Source organism: Daphnia magna, linkage group LG4, assembly GCF_020631705.1.
Source record: "Daphnia magna isolate NIES linkage group LG4, ASM2063170v1.1, whole genome shotgun sequence".
NCBI classification, from domain to species: Eukaryota; Metazoa; Arthropoda; class Branchiopoda; order Diplostraca; family Daphniidae; genus Daphnia; species Daphnia magna.
The window spans coordinates 11,006,626-11,028,803 of record NC_059185.1 but is presented as its reverse complement, the minus strand read 5'-3'; the positions used below and the strand labels follow the sequence as shown (position 1 = coordinate 11,028,803).

The 22,178-nt window shown below is 40.5% G+C and overlaps 9 protein-coding genes across 15 annotated transcripts; 3 read left to right on the top strand and 6 right to left on the bottom strand.

The window, feature by feature from the left end:
- The first annotated feature begins 6 nt into the window (after positions 1-6).
- On the top strand, positions 7-4,414 carry LOC116921749 (protein tyrosine phosphatase domain-containing protein 1). Of its 4 annotated transcripts, XM_045172497.1 has the most exons (12): positions 7-100; positions 160-1,632; positions 2,105-2,185; positions 2,248-2,363; positions 2,438-2,560; positions 2,644-2,771; positions 2,860-2,915; positions 2,976-3,093; positions 3,174-3,336; positions 3,391-3,521; positions 3,617-3,886; positions 3,969-4,414. In XM_045172497.1, exons 2-12 carry the CDS (start codon positions 1,310-1,312, stop codon positions 4,239-4,241), a joined length of 1,782 nt encoding a protein of 593 aa, XP_045028432.1. In that variant the 5' UTR covers positions 7-100; positions 160-1,309; the 3' UTR covers positions 4,242-4,414. The 4 variants fall into 4 exon arrangements, with proteins under 4 accessions (XP_045028432.1, XP_045028431.1, XP_045028430.1 ...); XM_045172496.1 differs by having other exon boundaries at positions 2,860-3,093; positions 3,409-3,521; XM_045172495.1 differs by having other exon boundaries at positions 2,860-3,093.
- LOC116921738 (sodium- and chloride-dependent betaine transporter) lies at positions 4,231-9,646 on the bottom strand. Of its 2 annotated transcripts, none has more exons than XM_045172490.1 (15): positions 9,241-9,646; positions 8,985-9,174; positions 7,733-7,983; positions 7,629-7,657; positions 7,436-7,541; positions 7,189-7,344; positions 6,970-7,090; positions 6,778-6,905; positions 6,571-6,711; positions 6,263-6,490; positions 5,987-6,099; positions 5,775-5,918; positions 5,498-5,698; positions 5,260-5,436; positions 4,231-5,191 (listed from the first exon to the last, which is right to left on the bottom strand). In XM_045172490.1, the coding sequence occupies exons 1-15, from the start codon at positions 9,644-9,646 to the stop codon at positions 4,862-4,864; spliced, it is 2,721 nt and encodes a 906-aa protein (XP_045028425.1). In that variant the 3' UTR covers positions 4,231-4,861. The 2 variants fall into 2 exon arrangements, with proteins under 2 accessions (XP_045028425.1, XP_045028426.1); XM_045172491.1 differs by having other exon boundaries at positions 6,970-7,087.
- LOC123471301 (histone H2A) lies at positions 9,538-11,117 on the bottom strand. The gene has a single exon (XM_045172518.1). The coding sequence runs from the start codon at positions 11,080-11,082 to the stop codon at positions 10,702-10,704; it is 381 nt and encodes a 126-aa protein (XP_045028453.1). The 5' UTR covers positions 11,083-11,117; the 3' UTR covers positions 9,538-10,701.
- Positions 11,059-12,242, top strand: LOC116921770 (histone H2B.3). The gene is given in 2 exon segments (XM_032928122.2): positions 11,059-11,769; positions 11,771-12,242. Coding segments are annotated over 2 exon segments (372 nt in total). The 5' UTR covers positions 11,059-11,472; the 3' UTR covers positions 11,846-12,242.
- Positions 12,243-12,513: 271 nt separating this feature from the next.
- LOC116921773 (histone H4) lies at positions 12,514-13,079 on the bottom strand. Its single transcript, XM_032928126.2, has one exon. It carries the CDS (start codon positions 12,880-12,882, stop codon positions 12,571-12,573), a length of 312 nt encoding a protein of 103 aa, XP_032784017.1. The 5' UTR covers positions 12,883-13,079; the 3' UTR covers positions 12,514-12,570.
- On the top strand, positions 12,963-13,930 carry LOC116921775 (histone H3). Its single transcript, XM_032928128.2, is given in 2 exon segments — positions 12,963-13,313; positions 13,315-13,930. Coding segments are annotated over 2 exon segments (411 nt in total). The 5' UTR covers positions 12,963-13,142; the 3' UTR covers positions 13,555-13,930.
- A 986-nt stretch (positions 13,931-14,916) lies between these two features.
- Positions 14,917-16,323, bottom strand: LOC116921758 (G patch domain-containing protein 4). The gene is made up of 3 exons (XM_032928111.2): positions 16,110-16,323; positions 15,623-16,022; positions 14,917-15,546 (listed from the first exon to the last, which is right to left on the bottom strand). The coding sequence occupies exons 1-3, from the start codon at positions 16,168-16,170 to the stop codon at positions 14,976-14,978; spliced, it is 1,032 nt and encodes a 343-aa protein (XP_032784002.2). The 5' UTR covers positions 16,171-16,323; the 3' UTR covers positions 14,917-14,975.
- Positions 16,324-16,488: 165 nt separating this feature from the next.
- Positions 16,489-19,057, bottom strand: LOC116921747 (copine-8). The gene is made up of 6 exons (XM_032928090.2): positions 18,451-19,057; positions 17,695-18,382; positions 17,498-17,615; positions 17,198-17,422; positions 16,932-17,110; positions 16,489-16,856 (listed from the first exon to the last, which is right to left on the bottom strand). Exons 1-6 carry the CDS (start codon positions 18,522-18,524, stop codon positions 16,557-16,559), a joined length of 1,584 nt encoding a protein of 527 aa, XP_032783981.2. The 5' UTR covers positions 18,525-19,057; the 3' UTR covers positions 16,489-16,556.
- Positions 19,058-19,373: 316 nt separating this feature from the next.
- Positions 19,374-22,114, bottom strand: LOC116921748 (copine-8). Of its 3 annotated transcripts, none has more exons than XM_045172502.1 (7): positions 21,981-22,114; positions 21,514-21,614; positions 20,767-21,448; positions 20,578-20,701; positions 20,279-20,503; positions 20,033-20,215; positions 19,374-19,982 (listed from the first exon to the last, which is right to left on the bottom strand). In XM_045172502.1, exons 2-7 carry the CDS (start codon positions 21,588-21,590, stop codon positions 19,681-19,683), a joined length of 1,593 nt encoding a protein of 530 aa, XP_045028437.1. In that variant the 5' UTR covers positions 21,591-21,614; positions 21,981-22,114; the 3' UTR covers positions 19,374-19,680. The 3 variants fall into 3 exon arrangements, with proteins under 3 accessions (XP_045028437.1, XP_032783983.2, XP_045028436.1); XM_032928092.2 differs by having other exon boundaries at positions 19,374-19,969; positions 20,037-20,215; XM_045172501.1 differs by having other exon boundaries at positions 19,374-19,969; positions 20,037-20,215; positions 21,514-21,621; positions 22,032-22,107.
- Positions 22,115-22,178: the final 64 nt, after the last annotated feature.

Sequence of the window (22,178 nt, the reverse complement as noted above, 5' to 3'; positions counted from 1 at the left end):
CGGCAAATAAGATATATTTACGAAAATGGCAATGGTAAATGAAGCTAATGGTTACGCGGGAAATTCCAGCCATAGACATAATATAAAAAGACTTCTGCTAGTAAGAAGTGTAACAAAATATCCCAATATGCGTTTGATTTTTATTCTTTATTCCCTTAGATTATTTATTCATGCACCGAACGTCATGAGTCGCATAATGTACTATGTGACTTTAGAACATAACTTTATACTGGGCTCCCCATTTTTCAGGATGCTTAATTGACTCCATGTCTGCTTAATTATCCTTTTCATATGACTTTACCCTCAGGAAAAGAAAACTGATGCTCTTCTTCTGAGAGCAACTGGACTCCATAAGGAAGTTCATAAGACCTGTATCACTACAGTCTACACAACTGGCTGACAATCCTAACCAATCCTCGAAAGCATAAGTATGGAAGTGACTTTATACATTGTATTATCTACTTTTAGAATATTTTCAGATCGAGAGCAAAAGAAAGAAGAAAAATATAATATGATTTAGATATGTGCTGAAACAATTCTTTTTCTGACGACGACGAAACGTTTACGAAGCTCTTCATTTACAGCAAGATGAAGATTTACAAATACAGCTTGCTCCACATTTGCAATTGGTTCCACACGTGCAGTGTCCTACAGCAATTTAAAAAAGCAGTAAGTTATAAATTATGATATGGCTTTTAATATCAAATTTCACCTGAGCTTAGGCATTTGCATGTTTCCCCTTGCGACGACGGCGTGGGACATTTGACGCAATTCATTCCACACTTACAGTCGTCCCCACACGTGCAAACACCTATGAAAATGAATGAAACCTTTAGGACACACGTGTAACTAATAAATAATTGCAAAGCCGGAGAAAAGTAAAAAAAAAAAGACAGAAGGCACAAGTAAAAAAGAAAAAAATCGAGGAAATTTAATCTTGACGCTAAAAATATTAATTTACCTTGACAACGAGGGCACACTTTAGGCATGATGTCTTAGGTCTTTTCAGTTCGACACGAGCTTATCGAATAGATTCCATTCAGAGGTATCACAAACGACGTTAACAAGTGGCTTCTTCTAGAAATTGGAGTGCCGTGCTGATAAGTACAACGTTGCTTTTCACATGCTCTTTGATAGACGCCCGACAGTCGACAAATCTCATGACGTCATGCCCTTCAGCTAGTTCCAATAGAGCACAGTTTGCGTACGACGTCGATCTTGTTTTATGGTGCGCAAGTACCAATCTGATACCCAAAAGAGAAACGAGATGTAGTCGTAGGGTCAGGTGCTAAATCATTCGATTCGTAGAATGGCCGGACGAAGCCATATGTCACTGCTGTTTCGGCAAAAATCCAAAGTGGTATCCTCAAGTGTCGAAAAAAACGAGAACGGTGTTCCGGCTGCATCGTCTCCGGCCAAGGTACTTCAACCCCTTTCGAAAACGCCGGAAAACTCGGAAATATCCGCTGCGGTCGCTCATCCCAGTTATACCAAATTGTCGGAAGGCTTGCGAAAAAAAACACCAGCGGGCGTCATTTGCCGTGCTTTCTGCGGTGGCAGAAAGTGCCGATATGACACGTATGATCGTTGGTCCGCGGAAGATATGGCCGTCGATGGAATTTTTTCCCATTGGTACGTATATCCTGTTTCATAAGGGTTTTTCCCTAACGGCCAAATCGATTACTTATGTGCACGCGTGACACAAGTATGAAAACAGAAATTTATATACTTGGAAATGCGTTTCTATTCTCACAACTGCATTACCTTATGGCTCATCCCATAAAGTGAAAGCGGATTAAAATACGCGGTTGGTCCATTGACGTGTAAAGAGATTCGCTGTAGAGAAATCGATTGACCACAGCAACGCGATCAGTTGCCACCAACAATACCAGCACGCACTTTGAATAGATAACTACCTAGAGATCTTTTAAATATTCACGAAAGGGGAGATGTTGTAGTGAGGTGGTTTGCAAAGAAGGGCACTAGTTCGACACAAGGCGTACACGAAAACCGATGAAATATTCACTGAATCGATTGCCGCTAGTCGAACAACAATTCGCCGTGATGTTCATTGAGTCTTCCATTTTAATCTTCTCCATGTAAGGGTGACTGATAACATCTTGGCGATGGCACGTCCGAACTCGAACCTTATCGAGAAAAAAGACATCGTCGGCCAGTTCATTCGGTATAAACGTCATGTCCGATAACATCGGTACTTTCGCCTTTAAATAGTAATTCTTTAATTAGATTGGGAATCAAGACGATCATCAATCTGCAAACCGCAGGCGAGCACGCACACTGTGGTCCACCACTCACATCATCTGGCTTCTCCTACCTGCCAGAAATCTTCATGGATAAAGACAGTTGGACAATATTTTGACATCATTTTAAACTTGAATAGTTTGTGTGATTATACGTTGAACAACTCTTGTAATAGTATACTACTACAACTTTGGATGGAAGGATTATGACCATGGTTCGCTGGAGGGCTTACTGGACGTGGTGAAGGTCTTGTCTTTCGCCGTTAACCAAGGCAAAGCAGCTGTTCACTGTCACGCAGGTATGTCTTCGTCTATTATTATGAACTATAAAGTTTATGTTACGAAGAATTATTCCTTTTTTTTCTTGCGGATGAGAATGCAGGATTGGGTCGAACTGGTGTGTTGCTCTGCTGCTATCTAATCTACAGTCTTCGATGGCGATCCGTTGAAGCCATGCGGCACGTACGACAGAAGCGACCCAATGCCGTCCAGACATCCAGCCAAATGATGGTGATGAAATTGTAGCTTTAAATTTTTGAACGTGCTTTTCCAGTCATGTTTTTTTTTTCCCCCTTTTAAAATCTGTATGTTCAAGCAGATGATTCAGGGATTTGAACAGTTCCTCATAAACTGCTCCAGCGTGTTTAGTCTCAGGTATTCCATTCTATTATTTACCTTATTTTTCGTTGAAACGGAACTTTTCAAAATATTTAGCAAAGCTGAAGCTAAGACTACGAGTGCCAAACCACCTTTCACTCTTTTGCAACACTTGGATGATCAGAAGGAGGTCCTCCACGGCTATGAAGCGAGAGCTTTGCGCTACATTCCAAAGGTTTTAAAGATAACTTGTTTCCCCGAACATGGGCGAGAAAAGTAATTGTCATCAATTTGAATTTACCTTTATCGTAATAGATCATATACGTGATATGCGAACGATTGCTGTTTCTTTGCCGAGCCGATCCGTTTCCGACGCTCAACTATTGGTTAGACGAAAGTCGACCGCCTTTTACTCGCTCCTTCTTTTGTTTTGTTGACAATCCGAAACAACTGACGTACCAAGCGTCTGGACACGAACGTAAAAAAAAAAAAAAAGTCATTAAAGTGTCCTTACCTTGTAATGAGTAGCCAGTTCTTGGAAAACTAAAAGGATGGGCAACTATGGAGAATTTGAGATTGGCCGAAGAACCAAATGGATCGGATAGTCTCGTGTCGGCCGGACAGGGCAATTTTGGCTCTGTTTTCAACTGTGATAATACCCAGGCAAAGAATTCAAAACAGTTTCATTCTAATCTGGTCTCCTAAAATTCTGATCTTACATTGGAAAACAAAAAATCACAAACAAAAACAAAAAATAGGTTATTTTTGAAGAAGTAATTAACAGCCTATTGGCTAACCCGCCAGCAGATTTGTTGGCCCATCCAACAGTTAGAGAGTATTGTCTAACGTTGGACGGACGCCAATCTGGCTGGAAAAGCTTGTCATCCGAGAAAGAGCCGAAAGTCTTGGCCAGGCTCCTTTGGCATTGGCTCCTGCACCTGAAACAACCCATTTTCACCAACGAGGAATTGAGTAACATCGTCGTATACGCCGACAAGCCAGCAATCTGCCTTTCTCGTTTCCATCTTGTAAAGTTTTAATTACTAACTGAGTAGTAAAAAAAAACAACAAACTATTCCAACACAATGCTGATTACGTGTTTTTCACTAGGCGACTCGCTACATCGTAGAATATTTATTACGCTTCGCGCAGCGATTATGTCCAACATCGACTAATGCTCGGCTCGATCTGACACGCCGACTGGCCAGCGTTCTGACGCAACAAGCTGTCGAGATCCGTGGAATTTATTTTCCGAATGACGGGCGGAAGAGATTGGGCCAAGGAACGCTGGCCCAACTGCTGCATTTCCTCACATCGGCGATGGACTTATTCAGTGAACCTGCTACGATTACAGACGATTCAGCTAGTGCAGTTCAAGAGTGATGGTTTGTATTATTTCTCCGTAATCAAACTGTCAATTAAAATATAAAAAAAAGGTAGTACGTAAAGAGACAGTATAAATGGAGTACTACCGAATACAGCAGGTATCTGCAAGAGGTCGGGTAATAAACATCATTGATCGACCGGCGGCACGCAATATTGCCATTTCTGAATAATAAACTAAATATGATGCAATCGCTATTATGATTCCTAGATGTGTGGGGTTTTTTACTGGGTGCCGTCCACACGAATCTACTCGCCTCTTTCCTACTTTTCTATCTAAATTCTGTACTTTACAAAGGAAAAGGATTTCAACTAGAAATTCGGAGAAAGAGAAGGAACGTCACCTACATTATAATTTTTTTTTGTTTTTTTGTTTTTAAATAAAACAATTGGGATCGTCGGTCGATAGATTTCCATAGAACTTTTTCGTTCTGGTCCCAGCGTCGAATGAGAGAAGAGTATTCGGTTTCAGACATGGACCAAACGACAATACTAAAGTAACTCTGACGTTATCTACCCTTACGCCGGAACATCGAAAAAGAAAACGGAAAAAAAGTTGGAGACAAATTAGAAAGAAAAACAAAGAAGTTAGCCCTAGAGACCTAATAACGCAAACTTATTTAATCCGACTGATACCGGTGACTTTCAACTGAGGTTGCCAGTATGCGCGAACTATCTTCGTCTGACGGGTACTGGACGGTTAGAGTGGGCGTTAGAGGAGAGTTAAGCGTTGAAGGTGTAAACGGCAGCGACGACGCTGACGTGACGGTATACGACCCATCTTCCGGGTAAGCTACTTCTGCAAATTCGGCAAATGTACAGGCAGAATACGGGCCGCCATTAACGTCATTGTCCAAATGAACCATGGAATGGGTATCCTTCAGTCCGTGAACACCGCGGAGGCAGCAGGGACACTCAGCAATTTGCGATTTCATCGAGTTCCCGATTTTCTGAAAAGTTCAATCATTCGATAATAGAGAATGATTGATGTTTTTTTTACCCACGTCTCATCTTATACCTGAAAGATTGATTTTCCATTAGCTTGAGAAATGGCAACAATGCCAAAAAGCGGAACAGGTACGAGGATAAAGGCCAAGACGGACCAGCCTAATATAGCCGTCCATTCGGGAAAGACGTATGTGCCGTGATGGTAGACTAATCCTTTTAGGTCACATAAATGGAAAATGCACACCCCCTAAAAGAGCAACACTTCCAATTACTAGATGTGAAAAATAATTATCATAATTTCGCCTAACCAGAATAGTTAAGGGCGTTAAGGCCACCCAGCAAATTATCAAGAGGGGAGATGGCCTGTGGGCTGTCATTTCTCTTATGTTACGAGCCAAACGGCTGGCTCCGTAGAGGACGCCGGTTGCAAACGCTACAATTAGTGCCAGCAAAATAACAGCCACAGTAGCAACATAATAATCTGTTAGGTGCATGAGATAGATTCCACCCTGTAAGCAAAAAACCAAACAATTTAGAATAATCGTCAGATAAGTCCAAAATGTTTTTCTTAGGAGAAAAAAGTGCCTGCGTAATGTAAGGAAGGGCTCCGACGAAGCATGCCATGCACATGCCAACCACAACGAGGTCAGGCATCAAAACCGCTTTCTTGTTACAAAATTGCTTAGTGAAACGATGTAATGTCAAAAGAACTACTTCCACTGTGGCGAACTATTAGAAAACCATATTTTAAAATTAGAAAATATGATAAACGGTACACCAGACGAGTATAGAAATACCTGCGTATCCAGTCCAATGAAAATAAACATGACAAATAGGAAAACGCTCCAAAATTGGGGAAATGGCATTTGCGAAACCACCGTCGAATACATCACTAGGGATAAACTCAAACCTGCAAAGAAAGATACGAAAAGAAAAATCCGTGATTTCGACACTAAAATAACCTTGTAGCGCTGAATCGCATCAGCCGAAATAAAGGGCAGTTCGACTGAGACGCCGCCACGAATGCATTAGCGTTAATTTAAACGTTACACAAGACTTAAAAAGATCGTTACCGTCAGTCGCAGCCTCATCGATAGGCACGTTGTAAACAAGGGCAGTGTGGCCAAGGGTGGCAAAAACGATGATGCCGGCTATTAACGACGTTAATGAGTTCAGAACGCTCAAGCATAGAGCGTCACGAATTAACGGATTGTGAAAACGGTTGTAACTAGCGAAAGCCATTAAACAGCCATAAGCGATGCCAATCGACATAAACGCCTGTGCCAGAGCATTCACCCAGAACCTAGTCAATGAGACGGTAGAAGAACTCAGATAAAAAAACATGGGTTTGATTTCAAAATGATTATGAAACGGGTTTTTACCTCCGAGCTGAGCAGGATTGACCAATCTGGATGAAAGAAGTAACGCAAGCCATCGTCAGCTCCATCCAAAGTTAACGCTCTGCCAGTCAGTGCCAATAACAAGAAGTATGGAAGGGTGGCCGTGACGTAAACCGCTTTTCCTGCATATTGTAGCCGAAAAGCTCGTTAGACAAAAGAAAGTTAACCAACGACCTCCGCCATGGTACCTGACCAACGGACACTTTTACGAATAGTTACGTAAAGCAGGATCCATGCGATTAGCAAGCAGATTGCCAGCTCCAGTTGGACTTCACCCATATCGGTCACTCTGTCAGTCATCTGCAGAATTCGGCGACTGCAATGTAAAGGTTAAAATGTATCGTATGGTAACAACAAATTTTTTTATTTAAGCTACTTACTCGAAGAACTCTTGGCCGGGAGTCCTCAAGCGAGATGAACTATTGGAAAACTCAATGGCTATAAGCCGTTGGACTCCAGTGACGTTTTCGTCCGAACGGGCAGTAATAGGCAGTGAACCTGCTTTTTTTTCAAAACAATAACAACGGAAACGCTGTAATAGCTTTACGCTTTGTCACTGGGTTTTACACAATGATCTTCGATGAGGCGGCATGACGCACCTTGGCGACAGAATTCCGTGTTCCAAGTGTTGTTGCAATGGGTCCATGGAAGCTGCGAAGTGAAAGACGAGCCAAGGTAGAGCATGGCCCATGACATCACCACACTGTAGTACGAGCTAAGAAGCATGCTGAAGAGTACCATGCCAATTCCAACACCTATAAAATCCAAAATTCCGGCGTCATCCAGTAAACACAAATAAGAAAAACTTGTTTTATCACATCATTGTTCTTTAAAATCGTAAAAGACCTGAGAAAAGTGGACAAATGTTCCTCATTGCTTCCACGGGGCCTTCACGTGTGTACTGGCCTACAGCCAATTCTAATATCTGCATCGGAATGCCGCACAGGAAGACCTGATTGAATCCAATCCATCATCAATTAATCTTTAAAACGACAAAGACGAAAGACTAAATAAAATAAAGATAATGAAATTGGCGCACCATGATGCAGTAAGGAATGAGAAACGCCCCTGAAAGATAAGGTGAAGCATATTTGTCAATATTCAACAATCGAGAGATTATTATGTTTTTGGAATACTAATCACCTCCTCCGCTTTTAAAGGCCGTGTAAGGGAATCGCCAGATATTGCTTAATCCGGCTGCAAAGCCAACACAGGCCAGCAGAAATTCCACTTTAGAGCCCCATGTCTGGCCTGTGTAGCGATCCGTTCGTAAACTATGGCGACGTCTTCTAACTCGTAATTTATTCTTGTTTTTCCTCGTGTCGGAATAAGATTCATCACTGCTGCTTGATCCACCATCCACTGGCCCATCAAGCATCCCACTAATGTTCTTTCTATTGATTAAAAAAAAGTCGGCAAATGATATCAAATTTCTAATAATTCCACCCCATCAAGCGGAAAATAAACAAAGTCAGTCAATCGGAATGAACTTCAGAAAACCAATGAACGCAGTCATGACAGTATTAGCAATGGCGTGGAAAACATCGGAATTGGAAAATTCGACAAAAATATTTTGAAATACCAGTTTTCATTGGTAGACAAAGCCTCCACAAACGTTTAGCAGTCTAGTCATTGTTAAAAGCCAAATTAAAAGCAATTCACGTTCAATCAGTTGTCAACGTTGATTCGGGCGTGAGCAGAATTTCAAATACAATGTCTTTCCTTCCTCGCAATAGCCAAAAGTAGAAAAGAAAAAGTTGGCTTACATAAAAAGGACGTCCCTTATTGACAGTCTTTGAGCTTCAAGAAGTTCACTTACACAACCTATAAATTTTTGATCAAACTTTCTCCTAGGACCTAAATTGAGAAATCGGTTTCGGACATATCACTCATTGAGTGTTTCCTTCCTCTTGTTTCCCATGTCGCATTCATTATAACGAACGGTGTTGAGGGACATGCTCCAAGGTTAGCAAACTTGAACACCGTGACCGACATTTCCAAAGCGGCTTTCTACCGGAGCGACAACATGTCATTTACATTGAGGAAACAAAATACAGAAACCCCGCAATTTGGCTTGGCTTCCTATTATTTTTTCAGCGCCTGACAAATCGATCCAGTACAAGGACATCATATCTGGCCAAATAACGGTAAAATCCGCTGCTGAATAATTTGAAGGTCTCTAATCGGAAATTCAACCAGAAAAAGGCAGATTTTATCTCGAAATTCCTGTCACTGCCTCCTCTTCCGGTATTGTCAGTAAAGACGAATACCGTCGCTATTCTGCTATCGAGCTTTGGAATATTCAGCTAGAGGCCCCATAAAGGGCAGTAATTAGAATCACGATGTAAACACAACGAGTGATAAAAAAGGCCAATATTGCTGAAATGAAACATACGTTATAGTTGGAAAGGTCCACGGTGTCTGGATTGTTTCGCCATTCGGAGAAATTAAAAGTGGAGATACCAGATCCGCGCCTGTGGTGTGAACTCTTCGCATGTGGATTTTTCTACCGTTAGAAGATCCGAGACCGATAGAAGCCATCGACCGGACCGTCAGCTGGGCATGGGGATCAGATCCCCAATAATCTGAAAAATATATTCATCAGCAAATTAAACAAAAAATGCTGGAAAACTTTATAAATATCAATTTACTGTAATGTCCATTTATGTCATCTGCAGATGCATTGGCACCAGGGAAGGTAAAAGAGTGGGCAGAAAGATTATGGTGTTTGTCTTCTTCATCAGATTCACCATTTGCTTTACTGATATTGTCCTCTGCTACTGGTTGAACAACAAAGCGAACATTACTTGGAAACTTTGCCACCTGTTGATTCTGACTGTTGATGAAGCCAGTCGTCTGGCAAACACCTTCCAATGAAAGGAATGGCTTTGAAGATTCTTTCGTATCAGAAATGGAGGAAGTGCTAATTGAACACTCAGCTCTTGTTGAATTATCTCCATCAAGGAGAAGTGTAGTAGTTTGAGAAAAATTGTTCACGTTTGTTATACAATGGATCTTGGCGGGCTCCACCGCTGATGCGTCTTCGACCGACACCATCAAGAATTGGGAATGTCTGATTTTATCGTCCCGGAAAGGTTTTATCAAACTGTAACAACGGCCCTCAAAACAATTGGCTAGAAAAGAGTGACAGCACTTTTCCTGGTTTCTAAAAGGAAGCAAACTTAGTTTACTACAAGAAACTGGAAAGTACAAACCTAAAAGAAAACTTCCTTGACGCAAAATGTACAATAAAGAGAGAACAATACTTTCTAACCTAGCAACTCATAGCGGGAGGCAACAAGTGGTTGTGAAATGAATCCCGCAGAGTACCCCCATGAGAACGAGAATTAAGGCTTTGGAAGAAAAATAGAGGAAATCAGAGCCATCTGGTGGTATGCTAGAAAACAAAGACTCAGGAACCAACCAATGCAGGGCGGCTTACTTTTGTTTCCATGACTTCTTGTTAAGTTTCCAGTTATTTAGCAGTTCTCTAACGTAAGGAAAGGAGCGACCCGAAAAATTTATACCAAGTACGAGACAACTTTCGTTTAGGTCAATACTTACATTTAGCTAAGCTTGGGCGATTTTTATTCTTCATCGAGCTTCATGAACGAGGGATTCGATTACACTTAGGTAGTGGGTAGTGAAAATCAAATAAAGCTAAGCACAACATACTTTTTCCTTGTTGAAATTTTCACGCCTAGTTGCTTCCTAATAGTGAAAATTATTTTCGCAAAGAAATGGCGCTGTAACTGTTCAGGGTGAAGCCAATAACTGCGTAATTGCGGAACTAAATTCAACACGGAAACGAAAGAGTGTCACAGCTTTTCTCTCTAGCATGAATTTGTCTATAGGAAAAGGTTGTAAGCAAAACACGGTTTGGTAACTAAAAATTATTACGCTATTTGAGAAGGCCAGGAGATAAACAACCTACGAACAAGAAATTGAGGTATTGAGAGCACGGAATGTATAATATAAAAGGATTTGTCTACCTTAAGTATAATTACCTTATCTTGTGAAGATTAATTGTAAATAAACAGATAGAGATTAATCGTTTCTGTTCGTACTAGTGGCCCTGAAAAGGACCGGTTGGTTGAAATAAAACAAGAATTTTAAGCCTTTGCGGGCTTATCGGTCTTCTTAGGTAAGAGAACAGCCTGGATGTTTGGCAAAACACCACCCTGAGCGATGGTGACACCAGAGAGAAGTTTGTTCAACTCTTCATCGTTGCGGATGGCCAATTGCAAGTGGCGAGGGATGATACGGGTCTTCTTGTTGTCACGAGCTGCGTTACCGGCCAACTCGAGTACCTCAGCGGCCAAGTACTCCATGACGGCAGCCAGGTAGACAGGGGCACCAGCACCGACACGCTCAGCGTACGAGCCCTTGCGGAGCATTCGGTGGATACGACCGACGGGAAATTGGAGTCCGGCCCTGCTGGAGCGAGTCTTTGACTTTCCCTTTGCTTTGCCTCCTTTGCCACGACCAGACATAATGAGCTTACAAGTTAGTTGAAATAGTGTTCAATCTCGAGTGGACCGAAAATGATGGTTATGTATTTGAAAATTGTGGTTTATATACCTTGTAGATGGGATGCAAAACCCGAGATAAACTTTGGTAGCCAATAGTAAAGCAGATACAGTTTCCCGCCGTTGCTATCTTTGTACACACAAATTTGTAAGCATTTTCATTGGTTGTTCCCTTAAGCCACCCTTTGTATCATGTGCCCGGAACATCTGCCCTTATCTTCATAGTCATTGGCTGCAGGTCAATGAAATTGGCTACTTTCAGGAGAACATAGGGTGCCCATTTCATATAAATTTCTCTTACAACTTCTCAGAGTTATCAGAGTTTTCTGACTTATCCTCTCTAACAACCTCAAAATGCCTCCAAAGGTCAGCGGAAAAGCAGCAAAGAAAGCGGGCAAGGCCCAGAAGAATATTGCCAAAGGAGACAAGAAGAAGAAGCGCAAGAGGAAGGAGAGCTATGCCATCTACATCTACAAAGTATTGAAGCAGGTCCATCCCGACACTGGCATCTCCTCCAAAGCCATGACGATCATGAACAGCTTCGTCAACGACATCTTTGAGCGCATCGCTGGAGAATCCTCTCGTCTTGCTCACTACAACAAGCGATCGACCATCACGAGCCGCGAGATCCAAACGGCTGTCCGTCTTCTGCTTGCCTGGTGAATTGGCCAAACACGCTGTGTCTGAAGGCACAAAGGCAGTAACCAAGTATACCAGCACTAAGTAAATGGTCCCCACTTCCCTAAACCAATCGGCCCTTTTCAGGGCCACCAAATCTTAAAGAAAGAGAAAACGTTGCAACAAAACTTCATTATCTACGACATACACTTCAGCATCTACCAGCAGAACTTTAACTAGAATACCACAATCAGAGATTAAGATCGGATGGAAAGCTTCTATTTTTACATTAATTTCTTTCTGATGTCTATTAGAGACGAGTGTGAAATTTGCACTTGTATTCCCATTCCAACCTTCGCAGTTCAATTCCTATTATTAGGACCCTCCATAAAGGAAGCTTCGCTGCCATAGTTTATTCGCCAAAATATGTGACCGTGAAACTTACGTTTCGAAAGATGTCATGTTTAATTGGATTCCAAGCTACATTTAAAGAATAAAATACATGATTTTTGGGACAGGCTAAAGTTTGACCGCAGACATTAACCGCTGCTGCTTATTGAGTTTAATGTATGTCGTAAGAAAAGTTCTCAACTACAGATTATAACATTAGTATGCAAACAAAATCTCCCACTTCCAGAAAGCTTTTGCATGATACGTGCACAATAGGTACAATGCAAAAAGATATTATAGACGTGGTTTAACTTGTTTTTCTCTAACAGAAAAAATACTTATCTTGTAATAACTAGTTTAACTGTCAACGAGTTCAGTTTCTTTTAATTTTGATGGCCCTGAGAAGGGCCGGTTGTATTTAGGTCAGACCGAAACAAACGAGATTTAACCGCCAAAACCGTATAAAGTGCGTCCTTGGCGTTTCAGCGCGTATACGACATCCATAGCCGTCACCGTCTTTCTCTTGGCGTGTTCCGTGTATGTCACAGCGTCACGAATGACATTTTCAAGGAACACCTTCAAAACACCACGTGTCTCTTCGTAGATCAAACCAGAAATTCGCTTGACACCACCACGACGGGCAAGACGACGGATAGCAGGTTTAGTGATACCCTGGATGTTGTCACGCAAAACTTTACGATGACGTTTAGCGCCACCTTTGCCAAGACCTTTACCTCCTTTGCCACGACCAGTCATGTTGGGTTTGAGTAACTCAAAGCGTTGAGATATAACTTTTGGTGAAGTCTCTTTATATACCCAACAGTTCAATCCCCATTGGCTAAAGCCCTGGTTTCCCCCAACGGACACCACCACTCAAGTAAACAACCGCCCACTTCCCCCCAATTTTTTTTTCTGACTAATGGGAATAAAGTTCCATCCGTCCCCTGTCGTCCTAAGCCCTATATAAACTGGATATTTCCCAACATTTCACTATCCCAATTCTTCATTCTTACAACATGGCTCGTACCAAACAGACCGCTCGTAAATCCACTGGTGGCAAAGCGCCCCGTAAACAGTTGGCCACTAAGGCTGCTCGTAAGAGTGCCCCGGCCACTGGTGGTGTTAAGAAACCCCATCGATATCGCCCTGGTACCGTCGCTCTACGTGAGATTCGCCGTTATCAAGAAGTCGACTGAGCTTCTGATCCGCAAGTTGCCGTTCCAACGGTTGGTCAGAGAAATTGCTCAGGATTTCAAAACCGACTTGCGTTTTCAGAGCTCAGCAGTTATGGCTTTACAAGAGGCAAGCGAGGCTTACTTAGTGGGTCTTTTCGAAGACACCAACTTGTGTGCCATTCATGCCAAGCGAGTTACCATAATGCCTAAGGACATCCAGCTGGCTCGTCGTATCCGCGGTGAACGTGCTTAAATCTTTGTTGCAGACCATCAAACGGCTCTTTTCAGAGCCACAAATTATTCCAACGAAAAGTTGTTGCCCGCCCATTGCTTCCTGCAACGAATTCGGCGTTTCACATAACTTGGATGTGGAAAACAGTGGTTCTTTGATCAATTATTGGTTCAGGGAATATTCAATTAATGTTAAGAGATACAGTTTTTAAAAAATTTCAGTAAAAACTTAATGCATAGCTACTTTTCAAGGGAAGAAAATTTGTTTACATTAAGACTCCGTTTGTACTGCTTTCTATACTAGCCATTAAGTATTTCTGAAGACAAATTAAGAGTTAGGAAATAAACTTGGTAAATTAAGAATGTCGATCAAAATCAACATCACAAGGAAAACTAAATTTGACATATAATATCTTATAGCTACCTGAATGCTGAAAGAATGGTAAACTAATTCCACGCCGTATTAGCCAACTTCATTAAATTCATACAGTTTAAGCTTACTGGTTTTAGGTACGCGAGGGGATGAACAGCTTATGTGACAGTAGACGAGAGCAGCTTATGTGTCAGCAGTGTGAGAGAAATCGCCCAAGATTTCAAGACAGACCTGCGTTTCCAGAGCTCAGCTGTCATGGCCCTCCAGGAGGCCAGCGAGGCCTATTTGGTGGGTTTATTCGAAGACACCAATTTGTGTGCCATTCACGCTAAGCGAGTTACCATCATGCCCAAGGACATCCAACTTGCCCGCCGAATCCGTGGTGAACGTGCTTAACTGCATTTGTTAACTTTTGATTTTCAAACGGCCCTTTTTAGGGCCACCAAATGTTAGCTGAAACGTGAATCTCAACTATTGCAACTGTTTATGAACTTCGCATTCTGTCTAAGCTAGTTCGGAATTCTTTTAAAACAGTATTTGATTTGGAACTTCCTGTTACACTTCGGTGCTAGCTGACCAGTCAGTAGGTTCGGAAGTAAGGTTATCTTAGAAATGTCTCTGTTGTAATCGTTATTTGTGGGTTTAAGGCCTAAACCTAAGGACTTTGCAGAGTTAAACTCTCCAATGCCACATTAATAATTCGTCGTCGACTATAGTGTATAAGGAACTGTAGTATCCTATGTCTAATCCACATAAGCTATTCTCTCTTGCGGAACCTACCTACTTCGTAAATATAAGCATGCAGGCAATCGACATAATCCCTAAGAGATATTTTTGTAATCTATGACTGTCGCAACTGTCTAGCCAATGCCTGCTTAAATTTCTACCTAACCGACTTTTATTACCTAAAGAATAAATTTAAAAAATTTCAGATTACATTTTTAATTACATATTTGTCCACAAACTCTAACGTTGTTGTCGAATATCAATTTAGAAATTTTTTCGGGAAGCTTGGTCGAAAACGTTTTATTTATCATTCCTAGGAAATTCATATACATAGTCGTTAAATGTCAAACATTTTGAGAAGATTTTTTCTTTTTTTTTTTTTTAGGTTCTTCACAAATTTGTTCCACAGATTCTTCTAACAGGAGATGCTGAGTTTCACTTTTATGGCTCTTTGATTTCTTCTTTTTCTTATGGGGTTCTTGACTGATTTCTTCAATTGGTTCAGATAACAAATTTTCGCCATCGCCATTACGGAGTTCCTTCTTCTTTTTTCTTTTCTCAGCTTTATTATGAACAATGTCTTTTTCCTCAACTGATATCAGAGCATTTTGATATTTATCAAATTCACCAACTTCACATTCTGTTTCTTTCCTTGATTTTTTCTTCTTCTTGAGTTTGGTAATTTTTTCACACAGAATTACATTCTCAACACAAGATACAACTGTATCACATTCACTAGATGTCTGCATCATATTGTCATCCTTGCTAGATTTGGCAGATTTCTTTTTTTTCTTTTTTGTTTCTGGTTGATGAGGTGTTTTGTTGTCACTGGCATTCATACTTGCTAGCAATGCAGCTTCTTGCTTAGCTATTCTTGCTAGCTTTCCACTAGCTGTCAGTCCATGTCTAGCACCTCTAAAAAAAAAAAGTGAAATAAAATAGCACCATAGGTTATACTCATAAAAGCAATAATATTTTTTTATATTTTTACTTATGTGCAGTTAATCCATTGCAAAGCTTGAAAAGCTCCTCATCACTCAACTTAAGGGAGAAGTCAGTTTCTTCTTTAAGCTCGTAGGTGTTTTCCTTGGATTCTATTATACCATTGTGCAATGTTCCAGTCTTATGAAAGACTCCATATGCTAAGTCAGCCTGCTTGAGGTTTGAACTTCCCTTTTTTGTTTTGATTTTCCCTATGGCCTTTGTCTTTTCAACAACAGCTCCCTGGTCATCTGTTACTTTAATTTCAAAGGCTTGTGCAGCTTTATTGAATGCATGATCCCACCACTGGAAGTCATTGTATGTTTTGTGGCCAATACCAGATTGGTCAAATTTTCCAGATGGTTTGATAGCTTCTGTAATACCATTTTCATTCAATCCTAGTCCACTGCCTTACACAAAATATAATTAATTCGTGAGCACAATAAAATAAAAATGATTAATGTAAATAATTATTAAATAAAATTATCAACTAGTACCTTCAGACCATCCAAGCTTTTCCAACATTTTTCTGGCATTTTGCATCCCTTTCGACTCCATGATGAACTAGCTTTGAACTTACAGCCCTAATCAAAGCTCTGGTATTTTAGAAGGAGAAACCTTTGCCAGTATTACGGTGAGCACGTTGTTTGACAAGCAACCCGTCATTCACGTGGCTGCTGCCATTGCAGACAACTTCTAACTGCCATGGGTATTGATGGCTGCACTAGTACCATAGCAATACTTCAAGTAAAGTTGGAAATTTCCATTTCCTACTAGTTCAACTTCTTACTAGTAAGAAACTAAGAATAGGATTAGAATAGGAAAACAAAACAAAAAGTATCAGAAAATCTTAATCAATTATACTTGCAACAGTAATCACATAAATTTCGTTTATTCAACATAAAGAATGCTTTTAACACATTCATTTTCATTTAGTACATATGTTAAATTAAGTGGCTTCCTTCCCCTTTCGGTGTTATGTTTTTATATTTCATGAAGGCTAAGAATTGGGTAGGCACTTCAGCAAGAAGAGCCCTAGCTAATTCACGAGAAGCCCAATCCGAATCAGCCCCACTTAAAAAATCGCGAAATGCAACAAACTGCACAATGTCACGGATGGCGAATTTGCCATTTAAATTCAATCTGCGATTGTCGCTATCTAATTTCATCATCGAAGAAAAATCTGCATTTCCGATTCCGACTATGATGATGGAGATCGGTAAGTGGGACGCAGCGATGATGGCCTGTTGAGTTCCAAGCAAAGAAAACCACTCTCAGATGTTTGAAACAAAATTATAATTATTAATTCACTTTTCTACCTCCTTAGTATCATGCATATCAGAAATGGCTCCATCGGTCAGAATAAGAAGAATGAAATAATGATCCCCATTAGGATAGGTAGAGGCAAAGCGTGTGACGTGGTTGATTACCGGAGCAAAGTTTGTGGCCCCATGCAACTGAACAACCGGCAGACAATTTCTGTATGCCTCGATTACGCCTACGCAATATTCGTTTTTAACGGCGAAAAAATTGTAAATTAATAAACACTGCGCGGAAAATTCAAAGAGTAAAACTAATCGCTAACCTTCAACGCCTGTGCAGTATGGATTTGAAGACATGTTGACGAAAAATTCATGGGACAAGGAGCCATTGGGCGGTAAAAGTGCTCCAAAGCCTAGTACTGGAAACTGTTTATCGCTGTCATAATCTTGGATGATCGAGACGACGGACTGTAGCGCTTGCTCGTACGCTGTAGGAGAAGGCCCCATGTAATGTAAAGATCCCATAGTGTTCGGACTGCCATTCGAAGCTGAATATACGTTATAGGATTGTTTTGCTCATTATATGAACCATGACAGTATGCGAGTTTAGAAAGCGAGTTTACCCGTAAAATCAATTGCGATTGTACAGTTCAATCGAGTGCCTCCCATAACGTAGTCGAGAAAAGAGTACGTTCGTTTGGGGACAGCTTCTTTCACGTAAAGTTTTCCAGATATTTTACCCTGCGCATAATCGCAGAATACGTATGTCGGTTGTACCATATTTCACTTAAATTGAAAAGTTAAAATTTTCCAGTTTTACCTTATTCATAAGATTAAATGTTTGAGGAGCATTACAAATTCCATTTCTGGTAACGTCGATTTCCCCAATCAGTTTATGGTTTCCATTCTTATTGTAATTCCAGGACCGAAGTAAAAGCTTGACATCTTGGCCATTTTTTGTGCATAGCGCTCGCATTGGTACTGTAAATTTCGGCCATTGCGGATTGCAATTGTTCTTAATGAACTCTGTGCGATGGACTACGGTGTTTTCTCTAAAAATTTCTAAAAATGGATCTGGTTTGCTGAAGAAACCGCTTTTCTTGAATCCCTCAGCACTGAAAAGGAATTCAACCTCTTCCTTAGGTGAGTCGTCAATTTCTTCTGCACGAATGAACAACTGCCCCTTGCTCTTGAAACTGGGATGGCGAAGCGCTGTTACAAAATTTACAGAAGAGACGATCTGACCCAGAGAACATTCAGCCTCTCCTAGGAAATCATGATCATCCAACACAGGACTGGAACCATCTATGTCATAAATTTTAAATTTTAGCTTCTGCTGTTCCTCAAAGCGATAGCCGATTATAATCTTCGTAGCAAATTCTGGATTGCAGTTATTCTTCATGACTTCGGTTCTGCCGTGCTCTTGCCATGTGGAGTTATTTGGGAGCTGGATGTAAACAAGACAAATGGGATCTGACTTGGACATAACATCCTTGTTCAGCAAAGACCTGAATGAAGATAAAAATATTTAGCCTATAACACAGCCTCAGATATAATAATTTTAAAAATATATTACTTAGCTGAGATGGTCAGCTCAACTTCCACTACGAGTTCCTGAGACGACATGCCATGTGCAAAGTTTGACAGCATGTTTTGTGGTCGACACCCAATTATCGATTTTTAGGCAACAGTACACACTACAGGCACTAACACTGCACTAGTTTTTAGAAATTTTTAAACGGGGACTTACACTATATCCTCGGTTGTTTCTGTTTTTTTCACGAGAACATACAGTGCACGAGCATATCAAAAACCTTGAAAAAAGGAACTGAAGAATGTCGTTAACAGATTTTCAGCCGTAACATTTGGTTTTGCACAGACTAGGTGCTTCGAACAATAAATGTATTGTAGCTGTATGCAATGGTGACTATGCAAGTTAAAAACCTTTTCAAATTCACTTCAAGGCGTGAGGTGCATGAACGAAATATACAAAAACACTAGCTTATCACTGAACTGACGTCTAGCGGACGGAGCAACGCACAGAACGACCCGTTCTACTTTCCCAGACAAGCCCAGCTTGTCTCTGTCGTCATCGACTAGAAATGTGTTCCTACGCAAGTGGAAATGGGTTTTTTTCTTTCGGTTTTCCCTTTTATGATGCGGCATTAGTTTCCGACCTGAAGGCTTAAATTAAAGCTGAAACAGGATTTTTTAGTTTAATTTTAATTATACACTTAAAGGAATTTTGCTTTTTATGATTGAACAAAGAATCAAATTAGAGAAAACAAATGTGCGCGTTCGAACCACATGCAAAGTCATTGAACAGACCATATTTGGTTTGTAGTTCGGACCATTGTAGCATGATCCTTTGTTTACTTTATTGGAGCACTTTATTTTAACTATTTCTAGCGATTGGTGAAAGACAATCTAATTCTAGTGAAAGACAATCTAATTTAGGGTTCCCAACCTAACAATCGATACCAAGGCAGCTGTTACAGGTGTGTTCCTATTCTCCGTTTAATGTTAGTTGCTAGCCATGATACATACAGATAGGGGAGTTCAATTATGTAAAATTACAGATACAAAAAAGCACTGAGACTAAAGCATATCTTTTCATACATACACCGGCACCGTCATAAAATTGTAGTTTGCTATATTTATTTATTCCTACAATTAAATTGAAATGGATAAGAGTCGAAAGTGAAAAAAATTAACGAAAAGCGAACGATTTCAAGAAAAAATGAAAGAAGTAAAAGAATCTCGAGTAAGCTAAAAGTGTAACTCGCATATTGGAAGCGTTCTATTATTAGAATGGCATTTTCGGTGTCAACTTTTTTAGTTTCATAAAAGCAACTAGCTGGTTTGGAACTTCTGCAAGTAATGCACTAGCTAACTCTATCGAGGCGCGGCTTGAATCAGCTTGATGCAAGAAATCGCGAAATGATACAAACTGAACTATGTCGCGAACGGCAGAACGCCCGTCAGCCGTCAAACGGCCGTTGTCGCTGTCAAGCTCTTTCATTGAAGAAAAATTGGCAGGACCAATTCCAACGATTATGATAGACATAGGCAAATGCGAGGCTGATATGAATTGCCTTGGAAAATAAACTTACATTTTAGTAAAGACATCGGCTAAGGGGTTACAGCTAAAAATCCACTTACCTGCTTTGTTTCGGGAAAATCGCTTATCTCGCCATCAGTAAGAATTAGAAGAACGAAATAATTGTCTCCATTAGAGTGGGCTGCAGCAAAGCGCGCGACGTGGTTAATCACCGGAGAAAAATTTGTTGGTCCATACAGCTGAATCAAAGGCAGACATCGTCGATAGGCTTCTATCACTCCTGTAAAAATCATAACGGTAAAAACAGGTAAGAAAAGCAAGGTTGCTAACTGAGGGATCATACCACCGACTCCAAAGCAGTGTGGGTTTGCACTCAAGTTGACAAAAAATTCATGAGATAGATTTCCGTTCGGAGGAACCTTGGCACCGAATCCCAAAACTGGGAAATGCTTATCACTATCGTAATCTTGAATGATTGTAACGACAGACAACAACGCTTGTTCATATAGATTGGGTGTCGGACCCATATAATGCAAGGAGGTGGGCATACTAGGAGTTCCATTCGAAGCTTTTATCGCATGTAAGAAATGTAGAAACACCATTTACTAACGGATATAGAAGTAAACTATTTAACGGGATTACCAGTGAAATCAATTGCTATGGTGCAATTAATTTGGGTACCACCAGAGACATAATCCAAGAAAGTGTGCGTTTTCCTTACCTTAGACTCATGCAAAGACAGTTTTCCAACGCTTTTTCCTGTTTTCTGTAAAACAAAACAGTAGCTAATAAGTTACAGAACTTTTTCTAAACAAATGATTATCCATTTACTTTATCGCTCAGGGAGAAAGTTTTGGGGGCACTTAGAATTTCTTGTGTAGTGACTTGTACTTCCCCGATTAGTTTGTGGCTTCCATCTCCGTTCCAATTCCAGCACTGAAGCATTAGTGGAACGCTTTTCTCGTCTTTGGTACGTAGGAACCGCATCGGGAGAACGAAGCTTGGCCACTCTGGGTTGCAGTTATCTTTAATGAATGGAGTGCGATGAACAAGAGTACTCTCTTTGTAAATGGCTAAGAAAGGGTCAGGTTTGCTGAGGATGCCGCTCTTTTTGAATCCCTCTGCGCTAAACAATAATTCGACGTCTTCTTTCAGTGAACCAATTTCTTCAGCTTTAATACACAATTGGCCCGTGTATTTGTTTTTCGGGTGATGAAGCGTTGTAACAAAGTTTCGTGAAGAAACAATTTCACCAAGGGAGCACTCAGCTTCTCCCAAGAAATCATGCTTATCCAGGACTGTGCTTTTACTATCAATATCATAAATCTTGAACTTCAGCTTCTGTAGTTCTTCAAAGCGGTAGCCAATCAATATTTTGGTTGTGTACTCTGGATTCAATGTGTTGTGGATTTGTTCAGTCCTGCCATGTTCTACCCAGGAATGATCTAAGTGCTGAACATAAACCACACACATGGGATCAGACTTAGAAAGGACATCCTTATTCAGCAAATTCCTGTTAAATTTAAATCATGTTTCTGGTATTGTGTAAGAGGAAAAGTCAGTAGTTCAATGATTTACTTAGCAGAAATTGTGAGCTCCACATCATTCTTGAGATCTTGACTAGCTATCCCTGGAACAAAGTTTTGGTGAGCCATTTTGCTTCGAAGGTCTGTGTTACACTATTAGGTAAAAACAGTTAGCTGGGGTTTACTTAAAGGAAAACCAATTGTTTTTTATCTCTGGTAGCAAGCTCTGCTTGCTGGCTTGATAAGAGCTAAAGAGTGTATCCAAGGAAACAAATTATGTTGACTTATCCAGTAACCTATACTTCCTTGCTTGCTGGCTTGATAAGAGCTAAAGAGTGTATCCAAGGAAACAAATTATGTTGACTTATCCAGTAACCTATACTTCCTTGCTTGCTTAACTGATAATGTTTGCCATTTGCAGTATATAAGTATAATCATTTTATCAGCCCTTAAGCTAACTTGACATTTAGTGAAGGTGCATTAACTGTTCAGGCATTGTAAACAGAAACTTTAAGTTACCCTATTGAATTGCGAAACATATGGGCTACTTCGTTTCCAAGTCCCTTCTGATTCTGGCTCTGCCTGTTAGACGTTAAAAGATTATTTCCCTCCCTCGTGATTTCCATTTCCACATTTATTTATTTATTTTCCAGTAGTTGGAAGTGTCATCGTCAGATGGCTGAGAAAATTTTTGTCGACGATGCCAATGTCGTCATT

Excerpts from the sequence above, each read along its gene's own strand:
- LOC116921748 (XM_045172502.1), bottom strand. The coding sequence starts at position 21,590 with ATGGCTCACCAAAACTTTGTTCCAGGGATAGCTAGTCAAGATCTCAAG. Across the intron at positions 20,504-20,577 it reads CATAGCAATTGATTTCACTG|CTTCGAATGGAACTCCTAGT; the intron begins GTAATCCCGTTA and ends ATGCGATAAAAG. Across the intron at positions 20,216-20,278 it reads ACACTGCTTTGGAGTCGGTG|GAGTGATAGAAGCCTATCGA; the intron begins GTATGATCCCTC and ends TGATTTTTACAG.
- LOC123471301 (XM_045172518.1), bottom strand. The coding sequence starts at position 11,082 with ATGTCTGGTCGTGGCAAAGGAGGCAAAGCAAAGGGAAAGTCAAAGACT.
- LOC116921738 (XM_045172490.1), bottom strand. The coding sequence starts at position 9,646 with ATGGTGTCGGTCGAAGACGCATCAGCGGTGGAGCCCGCCAAGATCCAT. Across the intron at positions 7,091-7,188 it reads CACGGAATTCTGTCGCCAAG|CAGGTTCACTGCCTATTACT; the intron begins GTGCGTCATGCC and ends TTGAAAAAAAAG. Across the intron at positions 5,437-5,497 it reads TAACGCCCTTAACTATTCTG|GGGGTGTGCATTTTCCATTT; the intron begins GTTAGGCGAAAT and ends TTGCTCTTTTAG.
- LOC116921758 (XM_032928111.2), bottom strand. The coding sequence starts at position 16,170 with ATGGAGTCGAAAGGGATGCAAAATGCCAGAAAAATGTTGGAAAAGCTT. Across the intron at positions 16,023-16,109 it reads AAAGCTTGGATGGTCTGAAG|GCAGTGGACTAGGATTGAAT; the intron begins GTACTAGTTGAT and ends ATTTTGTGTAAG. Across the intron at positions 15,547-15,622 it reads AATGGATTAACTGCACATAA|AGGTGCTAGACATGGACTGA; the intron begins GTAAAAATATAA and ends TTTTTTTTTTAG.
- LOC116921749 (XM_045172495.1), top strand. The coding sequence starts at position 1,310 with ATGGCCGGACGAAGCCATATGTCACTGCTGTTTCGGCAAAAATCCAAA. Across the intron at positions 2,772-2,859 it reads AGACATCCAGCCAAATGATG|ATGATTCAGGGATTTGAACA; the intron begins GTGATGAAATTG and ends ATGTTCAAGCAG. Across the intron at positions 3,337-3,390 it reads CCAAGCGTCTGGACACGAAC|TTCTTGGAAAACTAAAAGGA; the intron begins GTAAAAAAAAAA and ends ATGAGTAGCCAG.
- LOC116921773 (XM_032928126.2), bottom strand. The coding sequence starts at position 12,882 with ATGACTGGTCGTGGCAAAGGAGGTAAAGGTCTTGGCAAAGGTGGCGCT.
- LOC116921747 (XM_032928090.2), bottom strand. The coding sequence starts at position 18,524 with ATGCTGTCAAACTTTGCACATGGCATGTCGTCTCAGGAACTCGTAGTG. Across the intron at positions 18,383-18,450 it reads GAGCTGACCATCTCAGCTAA|GTCTTTGCTGAACAAGGATG; the intron begins GTAATATATTTT and ends ATCTTCATTCAG. Across the intron at positions 17,616-17,694 it reads CATTTAATCTTATGAATAAG|GGTAAAATATCTGGAAAACT; the intron begins GTAAAACTGGAA and ends GATTATGCGCAG.